The sequence below is a fragment of the Zootoca vivipara genome, chromosome 10 (assembly GCF_963506605.1).
Source record: "Zootoca vivipara chromosome 10, rZooViv1.1, whole genome shotgun sequence".
In the NCBI taxonomy this organism is placed as follows: domain Eukaryota; kingdom Metazoa; phylum Chordata; class Lepidosauria; order Squamata; family Lacertidae; genus Zootoca; species Zootoca vivipara.
In genome coordinates this window covers 17,407,485-17,422,574 of record NC_083285.1, presented here as the reverse complement: position 1 = coordinate 17,422,574, position 15,090 = coordinate 17,407,485, and the positions used below count along the sequence as shown (strand labels likewise).

Sequence of the window (15,090 nt, the reverse complement as noted above, 5' to 3'; positions counted from 1 at the left end):
AACAGCTGGAAAAATGGGGGTTTCCCGGAGAATACTGGATACTTGGCAGCTATGATCCTAGCTCTCTGGGAGCTGATTTCGAGGACTGCATTGGGGAGGGATAATCATCAAAAATCACCTCCATTCTTCTTTCATCAGTGGAGGCATCCACTGGATCAAAAACCCTTCCATGAGTACAGTGGCACTAATTGAATCCCGCCATTTTAAAAAACAACAATTGCTGTATAGTGTGATATATGCTTCAAAACTCTGTATATACTACAACTTCTCCCTAGCTGGAAGGACTCCTGGTTTAGGTTTATGTGTTTCGTTTCAGATATGCTTAGAAGCATTGCCTTAAAAATCTGCTAGTAAAGCATAAAAGACTTTTGAAAAATCATAGCTGCAATTTTAAAAGCACTGGAAAGCTATTCATCGTGAAAGTTGAACCAGCTTCTCCAATGTTAGTATCCACATGCATAGTAGCTTACCAGTTATGGCACTTGAATACTTTCCAGAAGGTTATGGATTCAAATGCGAGTCTACATCAGTGTAGGTCCCCAATTCCTGTTCATCATACTTAGTCCATTCAACCGAAGAAAATCAAATCTGTTGTGGGCTGCAAATATTGCTATTAAAGGCCTTATTTCAAGTTCTTCCTAAGAATATCTGTCTGAAACAATTGGTGCAGGAAAGGAAGTAAAATAAACTCCATAAAAGCCCTGTAAGAAAGGGATGCTGATCTCACCACACTTGAGTCTAAAGGGACTTTCAAATTGGGAGTAGTTCTAATATAATTTTTGTCCCTGTGGGAGTGCTTTTGGAATTGTTTCCATGGAGCTGCTGTTCTGTAATGTAAAAAAAAATCAGTTTCCTTACATTGTAAAATTAAAAATTAGAAATACTAGTAATAAGGGTGATAGGAAGCATGATTGCACAACATGTGAGTTGGGCAAAAAGCTGAACAGTTTTAATGATATATGAATCCATGAGTAGATTACCTCCACAGAACCATCATGGATATTTACATTACAAAATGACAGAGGTATCTGTACAAAAAAGCACTGCACCAGAACTCAAATCCACATAGATATTTCAGGAAATACTTGTGAGTAGATATTTAGACACCTGTCAGCTTGTGGTTGCATATATTTTCTTGGGGGAAGCCCACCTGGATTTTCAATACAATCACAACATTTTAAATATATGTTCGGCTAAAGAATAATTCAAAAAGCACTTCTGTGGAAGCAAACATTGTTTGGGAAGTAGAGTGTTTGAAATTACTGAAAATATGATTTAAAAATAGCCAATATATGAATTCATGCTGTATTCAGAGATGAATAAAACTGAAGGTTATAATGGCCAAGAAAACCTACCCAAATATATCTACACAGAGCCCCATCCAACCTCAGGTTATTCAAGGGATACAAGGTTTTTTATTTTTATTTTCCCTACAACAGCCTTATTTCTGTGTCTCAATGATTTTTTAAAGTTGCATAATTATATTGTGCACATAGCATTCATAATCTTATATGAAACAACAAGAAATTTGCAAAAGCAGTCCGACCTCTTCATCTAAAAAGTAGATTGACATTGTTTTTTGTTGTACTGCAAACATGCTTTTCTTAGTTACATTGAAATATGAATAAATATAAGTGATATATCTCTGAAGGCATTTTTCTTTCATACTGGCGAAGCAATGTTCAAAATTGATCACCCTATAAACACCAGGAAGAGGAAAAGAGGGAACATTCAACATGTTTGAGGGCCCCAAAATGAATATGATATATAGTTTTTATGTGTGTAAATAAATATAATTTATTAGAATGAAATAAAATACCCAGCAGTGAATGTAATACCTAGGAAGTGTGAGCATTGCCTTCCTCAGCTGCGAAAGGATTAACTTGTAAATTCAGAAGCCCTGCTGTATTGTCAGCCATACCTTGGGGCTTGCAAAACCTTCTCCTTGTCATAAACATCATTAAACTTCAACTCTTAATTATTGACAAATGGAGAATATTGAACAAGCGATTCTTAAGTCCTGCTTCTGAGCTATACACTTTAAATGTGTCTGTCATTGCCTACTGGGAGGACAAATGTAATAGCCTTCCCCAAATGCCTATTATGGGTGTTATTATCTTTTTTAATGCATGCAATTTTTGTAGCTTTTCTCTTCTATAAGATAACATGATAGACATCAGGTTTAGGGTATGGCACTGGCATCTTGGGTGGTGTTATGCTATTGTTTAAAAACTAATAAATAAAATAGTCCCTCTAGTGGTAAACTTAGATGGGGAGTGTCAACAGGATTGGAGCCAAAATGGGGAAACACTGAGAAACAAACTCACCTAAGAAGCAGACAGCAGGGCTAATTCATTCTGATAGCTCAGTTGGTTAGAGCATGGTTCGATCCCCATATGGGACAGCTGCGTATTCCTCCATCTAGTGGTTGGACTAGATGATTCTCAGGGTTCCTTCCAACTCTACAGTGTGGTGTAGTGGTTAAGAGCGGTAGACTTGTAATCTGGGGAACCGGTTCGTGTCTCCGCTCCTCCACATGCAGCTGTTGGGTGACCTTGGGCTAGTCACACTTCTCTGAAGTCTCTCAGCCCCACAGGGTGTCTGTTGTGGGGAAGGAGGGGAAAGGAGATTGTTAGCTGATTTGAGACTCCTTCGGGTAGTGATAAAGCGGGATATCAAATCCAATTCTATGGTTCTATGAGAGCCCCAAAGTTAACAGAAGTGAAAATAAAGCTTAAAAAAAATCAGAGGTGTACACCTCCCTCTAATCCCCTTCCAAAAAAACCTCCCAATTTATGTACATGTTCAGTAGCCATGGCACATGCAGATTTAGGGGAGTGCAACCAGTTCAGTTGCAATGGGCGCACAGGTTTGGGGGCGCCACAGGGAGATTTCACAACTATTATTTAGAATGGAGCACGAGAGGTGGGGGATGGTGAATTTTGGTGCCTCACAGAGCACTGCTGAAATTTGAGACCCCAAAGTCTGCCTCTGCCATGGGTTGTTGGGATGGTAAAGAAAATTGGGGAAGCAGTTGGAAAAGCAAAAAAACCAAAAGCCAGAAGGGATGGAACTGAATTTCCTGGAAGAGGACATGGGCTGGTGACAAGCTGGTACCTTGAACAGGACTATTCCATACTGCAGCATTCCCACTTGTGTGGTATATGGATCACGGGTGATTACATAGTTGTCTATTACTTAATAGCCGCCAAGGGCGTAGCCAGGATCAAAACTAGGGGGGGGCAAGCCATGATCATTCAGGGGCGGGGCCACAAAGTGGGAACGTGGGCGGGGCTACAGGGCCAGCTGGCCTGACAACATCGTGGTGGCGGCAGCGGCGGCAGCGGCCACCTTGTGCTTCTGGGGCTGGCAACGGCGGCGGCTACCCTGCTTGGCTGGAGAGGACGGGAGGGTCGGGCAGGCAAGAGGGGGTGACAGGGTGGGCGAGGGCAAGGCAAGGCACGGCCGCAGTCATGACGGCTCCAAGGCGTTGCTGCATATCAGCATAATATTTCAACCATGTTGTGGGTTCAAGCCCCACCTTAGGAAAAAATTCCTGCATTGCAGGGGTTGGACTAGATGACCCTTGTGGTCCCTTCCGACTACAATTCTATGATTCTATTGATATATTGCCATAGCATATGCATCATTCTGCTTTCTTGAATTGTCCTACTCCTAGGCATAGCAGCCAACTCCTAGAGGCCTAGGTGCCTCCCCCCCCCCAATTACTAGTAAATACCGTATGTGAAAGAGTCATCCCCCCCATGTTGATGGGCTTTCTATGTGGGGCTTATCTGCCCCCCCCCGTATTTTATTAAGAATGGAAGAGGGAGGGAAGGAAGGAAGAAATAGAGAGAGGGATAACTCATATTTGTGGGTGCCTCTGGGTGACGCTGTGATGCTGGAACTCTGCAGCAAGAGGACGGGAGGGTCGGGCAGGCGAGAGGGGTTGGCAGGGCGGGCGAGGGAAGGCACGGCCGCAGTCACGACAGCTCCGAGGCGTTGCTGCATATCAGCATAATATTTCAACCATGTTGTGGGTTCAAGCCCCACCTTGGGGGGAAAATCCTGCATTGCAGGGGGTTGGACTAGATGACCCTTGTGGTCCCTTCCGACTACAATTCTATGATTCCATTGATATATTACCATAGCATATGCATCATTCTGCTTTCTTGAATTGTCCTACTCCTAGGCATAGCAGCCAACTCCTAGAGGCCTAGGTGCCTCTCCCCCCCCCCCCCAATTACTGGTAAATACCGTATTTGAAAGAGTCACCCCCCCATTTTGATGGGCTTTCTATGTGGGGCTTATCTGCCCCCCCCAGTATTTTATTAAGGATGGAAGAGGGAGGGAAGGAAGGAATAATAGAGAGAGGGATACCTCATATTTGTGGGTGCCTCTGGGTGATGCTGTGAAGCTGGAACTCTGCAGCAAGAGGATGGGAGGGTCGGGCAGGGGAGAGGGGGTGGCAGGGCGGGCGAGGGCGAGGCAAGACAGGGCCGCAGTCTCGATGGCTCCGAGGCGTTGCTGCATATCAGCATAATATTTCAACCATGTTGTGGGTTCAAGCCCCACATTGGGGGGAAATTCCTGCATTGCAGGGGGTTGGACTAGATGACCCTTGTGGTCCCTTCCGACTACAATTCCATGATTCTATTGATATATTACCATAGCATATGCATGATTCTGCTTTCTTGAATTGTCCTAGGCATAGCAGCCAACTCCTAGAGGCCTAGGTGCCTCCCCCCCCCAAAAGAAATTACTGGTAAATACTGTATTTTAAAGAGTCATCCCCCCCCCCATGTTGATGGGCTTTCTATGTGGGGCTTATCTGCCCCCCCCCCCCAGTATTTTATTGAGGATGGAAGAGGGAGGAAAGGAAGGAAGAAATAGAGAGAGGGATAACTCACATTTGTGGGTGCCTCTGGGTGACGCTGTGATGCTAGAACTCTGCAGCAAGAGGAAGATACCGGTACACCTGTACAGGAGCCTTGTAAGCAGCTTTCTCTCTGCTTGATTTACAGCAGGCACGTCCAACAGGTAGATTGTGATCTACCAGTAGATCACTGGATGTCTGTGGTAGATCACTGCTAGATCACTGGCACCCCTAAAAAAGCTCACCCAAATTTTTCCTCCTCCCTAAAAAAAGCTGAAATATGACCTGAAGCCCTAAACAAAAATGGGCCTCCCTCCCTCCTAAAAGAAGCTCAACAAGTTTGACCTAAACCCCCCAAAACAGGGCTTCCCTTCCTTAAAAAAACTCAACAGCTTTGACCTGAACCCCCCCCAAAAGCGGGTAGATCACTCCCAGTTTTTAACTCTGTGAGTAGATCAGAGTCTCTTGGGAGGTGGCCACCCCTGATTTACAGTATACAGATGCAGGAGGAGGGGCAGACTGGAACACCTGTGCTTTTTATAAACATCACTGTGTCTATCAAAGCTACAGCCCCCCCCTTCTTATTCACTTCCTTTTAGCCTTGCAGGGCCACCTTAGTCAAATTGAATCCTCTGCACCCTCATTAAATCGCCAATAGAACTGTTAATGCGATCCCTGAATGCCCATTAACAACTCTCACTGAATTACAATAGGGTGAATAGGGTGGACCTTGCCTGAAGGGATATTCTGCTCCATTGTCTTAACTGCTTAAGTACTGGTAGCCACTTTGCTTTATTTATTTGATGTGTTTTTGTTACAGCTGTGTTCCCGCCCCCAGCAAGTGGAGAGCTGCTCTTGCTAAAGCAAAGCCCTTTCCACTTCAGTTTTTGGAGGGGCAAAGTATTGGTTATGGTCTGTAAAATACAATAATTTTTTGCTTCTAGGGGGGGGGCAGCTGCCCCCTCCTGCCCCCCCCTGTCTACACCCATGATAGCCGCTCAATACAGAGCTGGCAAAATTAACCCACAAATGTTTATTAGGGAAAAAATGGGATGTTAGTCCTTTAGGAGAAAAGAAATAATGCCAGGAAGGGGGTTGTGTATCCAGAAAGTAATGGAAGCTTATGAGAGCATGGTTTTTACTGTGTAAGCTGAAAACATATTTGGAAAAGAGGGTCATGGCTGATTTGAGGTCTGTTTCAGTTTTCCTGTAAAGAAAATTTAAAAAAAGCAGGGAACCCTATGCAACAGGATTTGAAGAGGCTGTCTAGTCAAGAGAAGATGATCTCCAAGGAGGTATTTTGCTATGCAAGACTGGCAGTGGGGTTCCTTTCCTCACTGTACAACCCCCATACTTGGTCCACTCTGTTTTGTTTTTCGTATTGCTTCATATACATGCCATTTTGAAGTGATGAATTTAACATTTCCAGACCTCCAAGTGCACCATTTGAATTCATTTAAATCAGTTTAAATAATTGTAACAGTCTAATTTCATGGTTCAGTATAAGATATTGGTTACAGGCTTATGCCTTGTCTGTACTAATCACGAACTGTTTTTTACAGAGTTTCAGGAAAACGCTATGACAATGTTCAGCATTCATCGGGTGCAAAAAAAATGTATTAGGCTAGCTGCTCTAGCTAGTTTCTGCTTTCAAAGTGAACTTGTCTTTACTATAGGCTTATAGTTTATCTTAACATTCTGCTGCCTTTTCCTGCGGAGAGGTTACTTTTCTACAGTAGTATTTAAAGTCGTTCTTCAGCACAGTAGGCCTAAACATTCTTAAAGAGCATTCAGAAGGTCATTTACTTGTAAATAAAGGTGAAGTATGTTTAACCAGGAGAATTAAGTATAATGGATTCTTCCACTTTCCTAAGTGTGATCAGTACTCCATCTTTCTTGACCTTGTGAATATGGCCTTTATAGCATGGAGAGATGAATGCAAGAACACAAGCAGGAGGGTGGTGCTCAAGATTAATTGATACAGAAACATTCCCATTTAGGAACACTCATTATTTGAAAGAACAGCTAGTGCAGAATGATCCTTTATACTAGAATTAGTATAAATAATGGTGCATTGTACTGTGAGGGAGAAAGTATTTGGAATATGCAATAGCAGAGCTTAAATATGGCATCACTCATAATTGAAACAGTATTTCAAAGTTTGATTTACCATTGTATACCTCAATTACATGTCGAGGTTAAGAACCATGAATTCAGGTGCCACAATATGGCCTTGATCACCCTGTGGGTGTAAATCAGTATATGGGAGCCTTTTTTATGAAGAAAGCATTTTATCTGAGAAATTATGGCTTATTTTAGAGCTTTTATATTTAATAAAGGACATAAATTATGGACAAGGAGGGGAGAGAGAGAGAGGAAGGAAGGAAGGAAGGAAGAGAAATCAAGGTAATATAGACCATGCTTGTTCATTTTTACAGACGTACTTGAAAGGAATCACATACGGATCATATCCAATAACATAGTATTTGACTACTTGTTCTGAGACCATTAATATTGAAACACTCATCACACCTCCAGTTAGTAAAGCATAGTTCTAAATGACAGAAATCAGAAAAAAATAAATCAAGTCTTTAGAGGCACATGGGTCACCAAGGTATGGGGAGAATTTTCCACCCCTACCTCAAAATGCCCAAATCGGTTCTGGCAAGTGATGATGTGTTTCATATTCCTAGCAGCCCTAGGCATTGGTTGAGCATCGCTCTGACCAGACAAGAGGGTGAATTATGTTTTCTTAATACTGTTTGGAATGCTCTCTTGAAATCCAAAATTCCTCCTCCAAACTCTTGTCTCAATGGAGGCAAGACTCTGAGTCCTTCCCTCTATGAAACAGCTGCTGCAGGGCAGAACAGGATATTTTTTTACAAATGATGATGATGATGAATGGGGAATGAAAGGAAGTAGAGATTTCCCCCGCTTTCCTCTAGGTGACCATGAGGCGAGAGATATGTTTGGCTCTGACCTATTGTCTCAGAGACAGGATGCTGCCCCTCAATGGTCACTTGAGGAGCACATTGAACATGACAGACATTCTTGTGTATAGTACAGACAAAAAAAATCAATTACTTTTTCATATATTTGATCAGAAGAAGAAATCTCCACATCTTTCACAAAACTCATCAATGCAGTGCTAACAAGGAGAGAATGCTAGAAAAGATTGGGTAGTGATGTTCTCACCAAATTTCAGTTTGAAACATCATTTCGGAAGAGACTGGGAAGAAAGGAGTTCTAAAAAGGAGAGAGCTGTCCATGGTACTTGTTTTATTTTGCCGCTATTTAGACTGGTATAAAAGAGTTGGGAAATATCATTGGTGCACCTGGACAACTTCAACTATTATGAAAGTAATGTGCCCATACAAATTATCATCACTGTTTGAAATCATTTATAGCAAGAGGCTAGTCCTGCAGAACTGTTGCAGTCCAAGAGCTCTCAGTTTCCACCAGCTCCACTGGGAGACTAAGCAGGCTCTGTTGGCACATGGTATCTCTTTTTCAATGGGGGAGTGACTTAACTAATAAATACAATCAAGATCAAATGTCATTCAAATGGAAATAGTGACATATACAAAGCAAAGTTCACAATCAAGCATCTTTGAAAGCTTTGAAAGCCATTGCAAGTGATTAGAAGAGTGATAGCTATAAGACAAGAGGCACTGACACGACAGATGATTCTTTTCAAAGAGATAGGTATAATCAGGTGTAAATTCTGTGCTGGATCCGTCTAACACATCTGAGTGGGCACTTCAGTTAATACACTTCAGTTAATACACTTCAGCTTACATAATCAGCAGGATTTCTCCGAGAGCATATTGACTTGGTAGCCGGCACTGCATTATAGCTGTTTCTGACCAAAATGTATGATTTTCCCCCTAATATGAGTGCTAGCAGGCAAAGGTCCCACCCCCCAGCCCTTTGTGTGATATTCACCCTTAGTCCTACACATAGTAGACCAATTGAAGTTGCATTCATTTCAGTGGGTCTCCTCTGAGTAGGACTTGGTTGAATACCACCCTTTATGTATTACTTAAGCTGCTGGCAAGTTTTTCCCCCATTTAATGTACTTGTCAACAATCAAGTCTGGCAGAAAAATTAGGACATCATCAGTCCTGATTAAAACACAACAATTTCTTAGTCACATGTTTTAGATGCTTCACTTGAGATTCCAGGATTTGCGTCAACTCTGTGATCAAAATTTTAAGCATCCTTTCATCTTTCTTGTATTGAAAACATTTTCTTAAGAATATTAATTGATTGGAACTTTTCAGTAGTTAACTCGCTCCTAGAAACTGCTTATAGTTTACATCTGCTCGGGAAAAAATGTCATCTAATTTTTCTCCTATTTTTTTATTATTCTAACTTCTGTTGTTTCTTATGTGTCTGAAATATGTCATGAACCACCCTGATATCTATGGATATAGGGTGGAATACAAATATAATAATAATAATAATAATAATAATAATAATAATAATAATAAATTTTTATCTATACCCTGCCCTCCCCAGTCAAACCCGGGCTCAGGGTGGCTCACACCAATAAAATTACAATAAAACATAAAAAGAAATTAATTAAAATACAGTATTAAAATTTAAACCCCTTCATGGATCAATGCCTTGTCGTGGCGAAGGGGCTTGAATAACTCAGAGAAGCTATGAGCTATGCCATGCAGGGCCACCCAAGATGGACAGGTCATAGTGGAGAGTTTTGACTAAACGTGATCCACCTGGAGAAGGAACTGGCAAGCCACTCCAGTATCCCTGCCAAGAAAACTCCATGGACAAAGACAACAGGCATATAAAAGTTATGACGCTGGAAGATGAGCCCCTCAGGTCGGAAGGCGTCCAACATGCTACTGAGGAAGAGCGGAGGACAAGTACAAGTAGATTCAGAGCTGATGAAGCGGCTGGGCCAAAGCCGAAAGGACGCTCAGTTGCGGATATGCCTGGAAGCGAAAGGAAAGTCCGATGCTGTAAAGAAAAATATTGCATAGGAACCTGGAATGTAAGAACCATGAGTGGAGGTAAGCTGGATGTGGTCAAAAATGAGATGACAAGAATAAATATCGACATCCTGGGCATCAGTGAACTAAAATGGAAGGGAATGGGCGAATTCAGTTCGGGTGACTATCATATCTACTACTGTGGGCAAGAATCCTGTAGCAGAAATGGAGTGGCCCTCATAGTCAACAAAAGAGTGGCAAAAGCTGTAATGGGATGCAATCTCAAAAATGACAGAATGATCTCGATACGAATCCAAGGCAGACCTTTTAACATCACAGTAATCCAAGTTTATGCACCAACTACTGGTGCTGAAGAAAGTGAAATTGACCAATTCTATGAAGACCTACAACAACTTCTAGAAATGACACCAAAGAAGGATGTTCTTCTCATTACAGGGGATTGGAATGCTAAAGTAGGGAATCAAGAGATAAAAGGAACAACTGGCAAGTTTGGCCTTGGAGTTCAAAATGAAGCAGGGCAAAGGCTAATAGAGTTCTGTCAAGAGAACAAGCTGGTCATCACAAACACTCTCTTCCAACAACACAAGAGACGACTCTACACATGGATATCACCAAATGGGCAGCATCGAAATCAGATTGATTATATTCTCTGCAGCCAAAGATGGAGAAGCTCTATACAGTCAGCAAAAACAAGACCTGGAGCTGACTGTAACTCAGATCATCAGCTTCTTATAGCAAAATTCCATCTTAAACTGAAGAAAGTAGGAAAAACCACTGGGCCAGTAAGATACAATCTGAATCAAATCCCTTATGAATACACAGTGGAAGTGAGGAACAGGTTTAAGGATTTAGATTTGGTGGACAGAGTGCCTGAAGAACTATGGATGGAGGCTCGTAACATCATACAGGAGGCAGCAACGAAAACCATCCCAAGGAAAAGGAAATGCAAGAAAGCAAAATGGCTGTCCAACGAGGCCTTACAAATAGCGGAGGAGAGGAGGCAAGCAAAATGCAAGGGAGATAGGGAAAGATACAGGAAACTGAATGCAGATTTCCAAAAAACAGCAAGGAGAGACAAGAGGGTCTTCTTAAATGAGCAATGCAAAGAAATAGAGGAAAACAATAGAATGGGGAAAACCAGAGATCTGTTCAAGAAAATTGGAGATATGAAAGGAACATTTCGTACAAAGATTACCATAATCAAGGACAAAAGTGGTAAGGACCTAACAGAAGCAGAAGACATCAAGAAGAGGTGGCAAGAATACACAGAGGAATTATACCAGAAAGATATGGAGGTCTCATACACCCCAGGTAGTGTGGTTGCTGACCTTGAGCCAGACATCTTGGAGAGTGAAGTCAAATGGGCCTTAGAAAGCATTGCTAATAACAAGGCCAGTGGAAGTGATGATATTCCAGCTGAACTATTTAAAATTTTAAAAGATGATGCTGTTAAGGTGCTACACCCAATATGCCAGCAAGTTTGGAAAACTCAGCAATGGCCAGAGGATTGGAAAAGATCAGTCTACATCCCGATTCCAAAGAAGGGCAGTGCCAAAGAATGCTCCAACTACCGCACAATTGCACTCATTTCACACGCTAGCAAGGTTATGCTTAAAATTCTACAAGGCAGGCTTAGGCAGTATGTGGACCGAGAACTCCCAGAAGTGCAAGCTGGATTTCGAAAGGGCAGAGGAACCAGAGACCAAATAGCAAACATGCGCTGGATTATGGAGAAAGCTAGAGAGTTCCAGAAAAACGTCTACTTCTGCTTCATTGACTATGCAAAAGCCTTTGACTGTGTCGACCACAGCAAACTATGGCAAGTTCTTAAAGAAATGGGAGTGCCTGATCACCTCATCTGTCTCCTGAGAAATCTCTATGTGGGACAAGAAGCTACAGTTAGAACTGGATATGGAACAACTGATTGGTTCAAAATTGGGAAAGGAGTACGACAAGGTTGTATATTGTCTCCCTGCTTATTTAACTTATATGCAGAATTCATCATGCGAAAGGCTGGACTAGATGAATCCCAAGCCGGAATTAAGATTGCCGGAAGAAATATCAACAACCTCAGATATGCAGATGACACAACCTTGATGGCAGAAAGCGAGGAGGAATTAAAGAACCTTTTAATGAGGGTGAAAGAGGAGAGCGCAAAATATGGTCTGAAGCTCAACATCAAAAAAACCAAGATCATGGCCACTGGTCCCATCACCTCCTGGCAAATAGAAGGGGAAGAAATGGAGGCAGTGAGAGATTTTACTTTCTTGGGCTCCTTGATCACTGCAGATGGTGACAGCAGTCACGAAATTAAAAGACGCCTGCTTCTTGGGAGAAAAGCAATGACAAACCTAGACAGCATCTTAAAAAGCAGAGACATCACTTTGCCGACAAAGGTCCGTATAGTTAAAGCTATGGTTTTCCCAGTAGCGATGTATGGAAGTGAGAGCTGGACCATAAAGAAGGCTGATCGTCGAAGAATTGACGCTTTTGAATTATGGTGCTGGAGGAGACTCTTGAGAGTCCCATGGACTGCTAGAAGATCAAACCTATCCATTCTTAAGGGAATCAGCCCTGAGTGCTCCCTGGAAGGACAGATCGTGAAGCTGAGGCTCCAATACTTTGGCCACCTCATGAGAAGAGAAGAATCCTTGGAAAAGACCCTGATGTTGGGAAAGATTGAGGGCACTAGGAGAAGGGGACGACAGAGGACAAGATGGTTGGACAGTGTTCTCGAAACTACGAACATGAGTTTGACCAAACTGCGGGAGGCAGTGCAAGACAGGAGTGCCTGGCGTGCTATGGTCCATGGGGTCACGAAGAGTCGGACACGACTAAACGACTAAACAACAACAACAACAACAATTAAAATTTAAAATGCAGCGTCCTTTTAAGTAGTCCATAAATCCAAGCCATGAGGGAGGAAAACACAGGGCTCAGACTAAGTCCAGCCCAAAGGCCAGGCGGAACAGCTCTGTCTTGCAGGCCCTGCAGAAAGATGACAAATCCCGCAGGGCCCTGGTCTCCAGTGAAAGAGCGTTCCACCAAGCTGGGGCCAATACTGAAAAGGCCCTGGCCCTAGTAGAGGCCAATCTAGCCACCTTATGGCTCGGGATCTCCAGAATATTGTTGTTTGTCCTCCGCGGGGCATACCAGGAGAGGCGGTCCCATAGGTACGAGGGTCCCAAGCCGCATAGGGCTTTAAAGGTCAAAGCCAGCACCTTAAACCTGATCCTGTACTCCACCGGGAGCCAGTGCAGCTGGTAAAGCACTGGATGAATGTGATCCCACGGCCAGGATAAGTGACTAGGCAAACATTTTTAAAATACCACACAAACACACAAATTGCTCGCTGTTTTTAAATGAAAAGCAAATTTCTTTTGTTGCGCATAGGATGAAAAAAGTGTATGCAGGATACAAAAAGTTTTCTAGTTGCGTTAGTATTGTATATTCACATTTCCTATAACTGGCGCAGAATTAATTATAGTGTCTTCCCAGTAACCTTATAACACAGCGCCCAGCAAAAAGTGATTTAGTACATCCCATCACTTAGAGCCAATGAAGCAAATTAAGTAATTGAAGAAACACTAGCAAAACAGCAAAGTAAGGCGATAGCTATTAATAGCAAAGTTTAATAGTCTCATTAAATATATCTCAGCAAAGATTTTTCAGTCTATCACTTCAGTCCCTAACCAAATCTTCTGACTTTATCCGCAGTCTCTCCTGAATGTTTCTAGTAGCTGAATGGCAGATGCCCATGTCCCAAAACAAAAATGCATCAGGATAAATGACTGACATAAATCTGATCTGTGACTCCCTACTCAATAACAGCTTGCTTAGAAATGCTTTGGGCAAGTGCTTGGGAAGAATCACAATTATTTAGCTTCTTCCTTAGCAGAATCCACCTTTCTGCTGTCTTTATAACTTAAACATAAGCTTATTCTGGCATTGACTTTATGTTCTATTGAAACAGTATTTGAATTTCAGCTGGACCACAAAAGCCAAAATATAAGGAGCTGCTTTATTCTATCCAGCCCAGTGCTGTCAACTAGTATTGGTAAGCAGATCTCAAAAAACTCCTAATCAGGCTCTCTGAGCACTGTAACCAGAGTAATTCGACAGCAGATAGAATGGATGTGGGTCCTCTGACATGCAAATATATTCTTTGTCATGCTTTGGCTACAGTGCCTTTTAAGAAGTATCCTTTTAGAAGTGTCTCTCTTTGGGACTTGGGGCAAATATGTCTGAGTTAGGTGAAATACTTTCATTTTAGAGTTCTTTTCAAAATGATTGTCACCAATACAGTGATACCTTGGTTTAAGAACAGCTTAGTTTATGAACAACTTGGATTAAGAACGCTGCAAACCTGGAAGTAGGTGTTTTGGTTTGTGAACTTTGCCTTGGAATAAGAACATGTTTTGCTTCCTGTTGAGTGTGTTCCATTTGTAAATTGAGTCCCCTGCTGCTATGGGGAAAGCACGCCTTGGTTTAAGAACACTTTGGTTTAAGAACAGACTTCCAAAACGGATTAAGTTCGTAAACCAAGGTACCACTGTACCCTTATTTTTGCTGCAGCAGATGAAGGCTACTATTCTGGAAATTTATTTATTATGTCAGGTGGGGTTGGGGTTGGAAAGCATGCGTTCACAAATTATGTTGGCTTGAGAGCTCAAGTGAGTTTGTTTTCAAAGCAATTCAACCATTTTCCAACACAAGAGAGGTGGCACATTGATCCTTCAGATATAATTCATAGAAGTGAACAGGAGCTTGTTGCACACAACCTGTATGAACCAAGGAAAACATTTCAGGAAACTCTGGTTAAGGTCCAGTCTGTTCCATGATATAGTTACAGTATGTTCCTTCCCTAAAAAAAGGCTCTTGAAGAATTCAGTCTAGTAGTTCACTCTGCTGTTTCCATGTCTGTGGCTGGTCTTTCTTGTTGCTGTTTTGCGTGGGGCAAAATTAATCTGCTGGAACTGCAGTCCTTTGTCTAGGAGGAACTTTCTGCATAAAAGCACTGCACAAAGTGACTTTCATAACACTAGCTGAGAAGGGAGGGGATCTACTTGCCAGGTCTAGATTTCAGGACAGTTAGAAGCACAGTGATCCATACAACTCTATGGAGGCCTCATATAATAGTGACAGCAGTAGTATGGTGGTTGTCTGGGAAGTAGAATATGGAGCCTTGTTGTTGTTTAGTCATTTAGTCATGTCCAACTATTCGTGACCCCATGGACC

General features: G+C 42.2%; 2 protein-coding genes across 2 annotated transcripts in view; both read left to right on the top strand.

Moving 5' to 3' along the window:
* The window catches only part of KCND2 (potassium voltage-gated channel subfamily D member 2), a 252,005-nt gene that overhangs the window by 165,447 nt on the left and 71,468 nt on the right, over window positions 1-15,090 (top strand). The window lies entirely within an intron of this gene.
* LOC132592748 (uncharacterized) lies at window positions 9,498-12,708 on the top strand. The gene is made up of 2 exons (XM_060279577.1): window positions 9,498-11,808; window positions 12,085-12,708. The coding sequence occupies exons 1-2, from the start codon at window positions 9,666-9,668 to the stop codon at window positions 12,696-12,698; spliced, it is 2,757 nt and encodes a 918-aa protein (XP_060135560.1). The 5' UTR covers window positions 9,498-9,665; the 3' UTR covers window positions 12,699-12,708.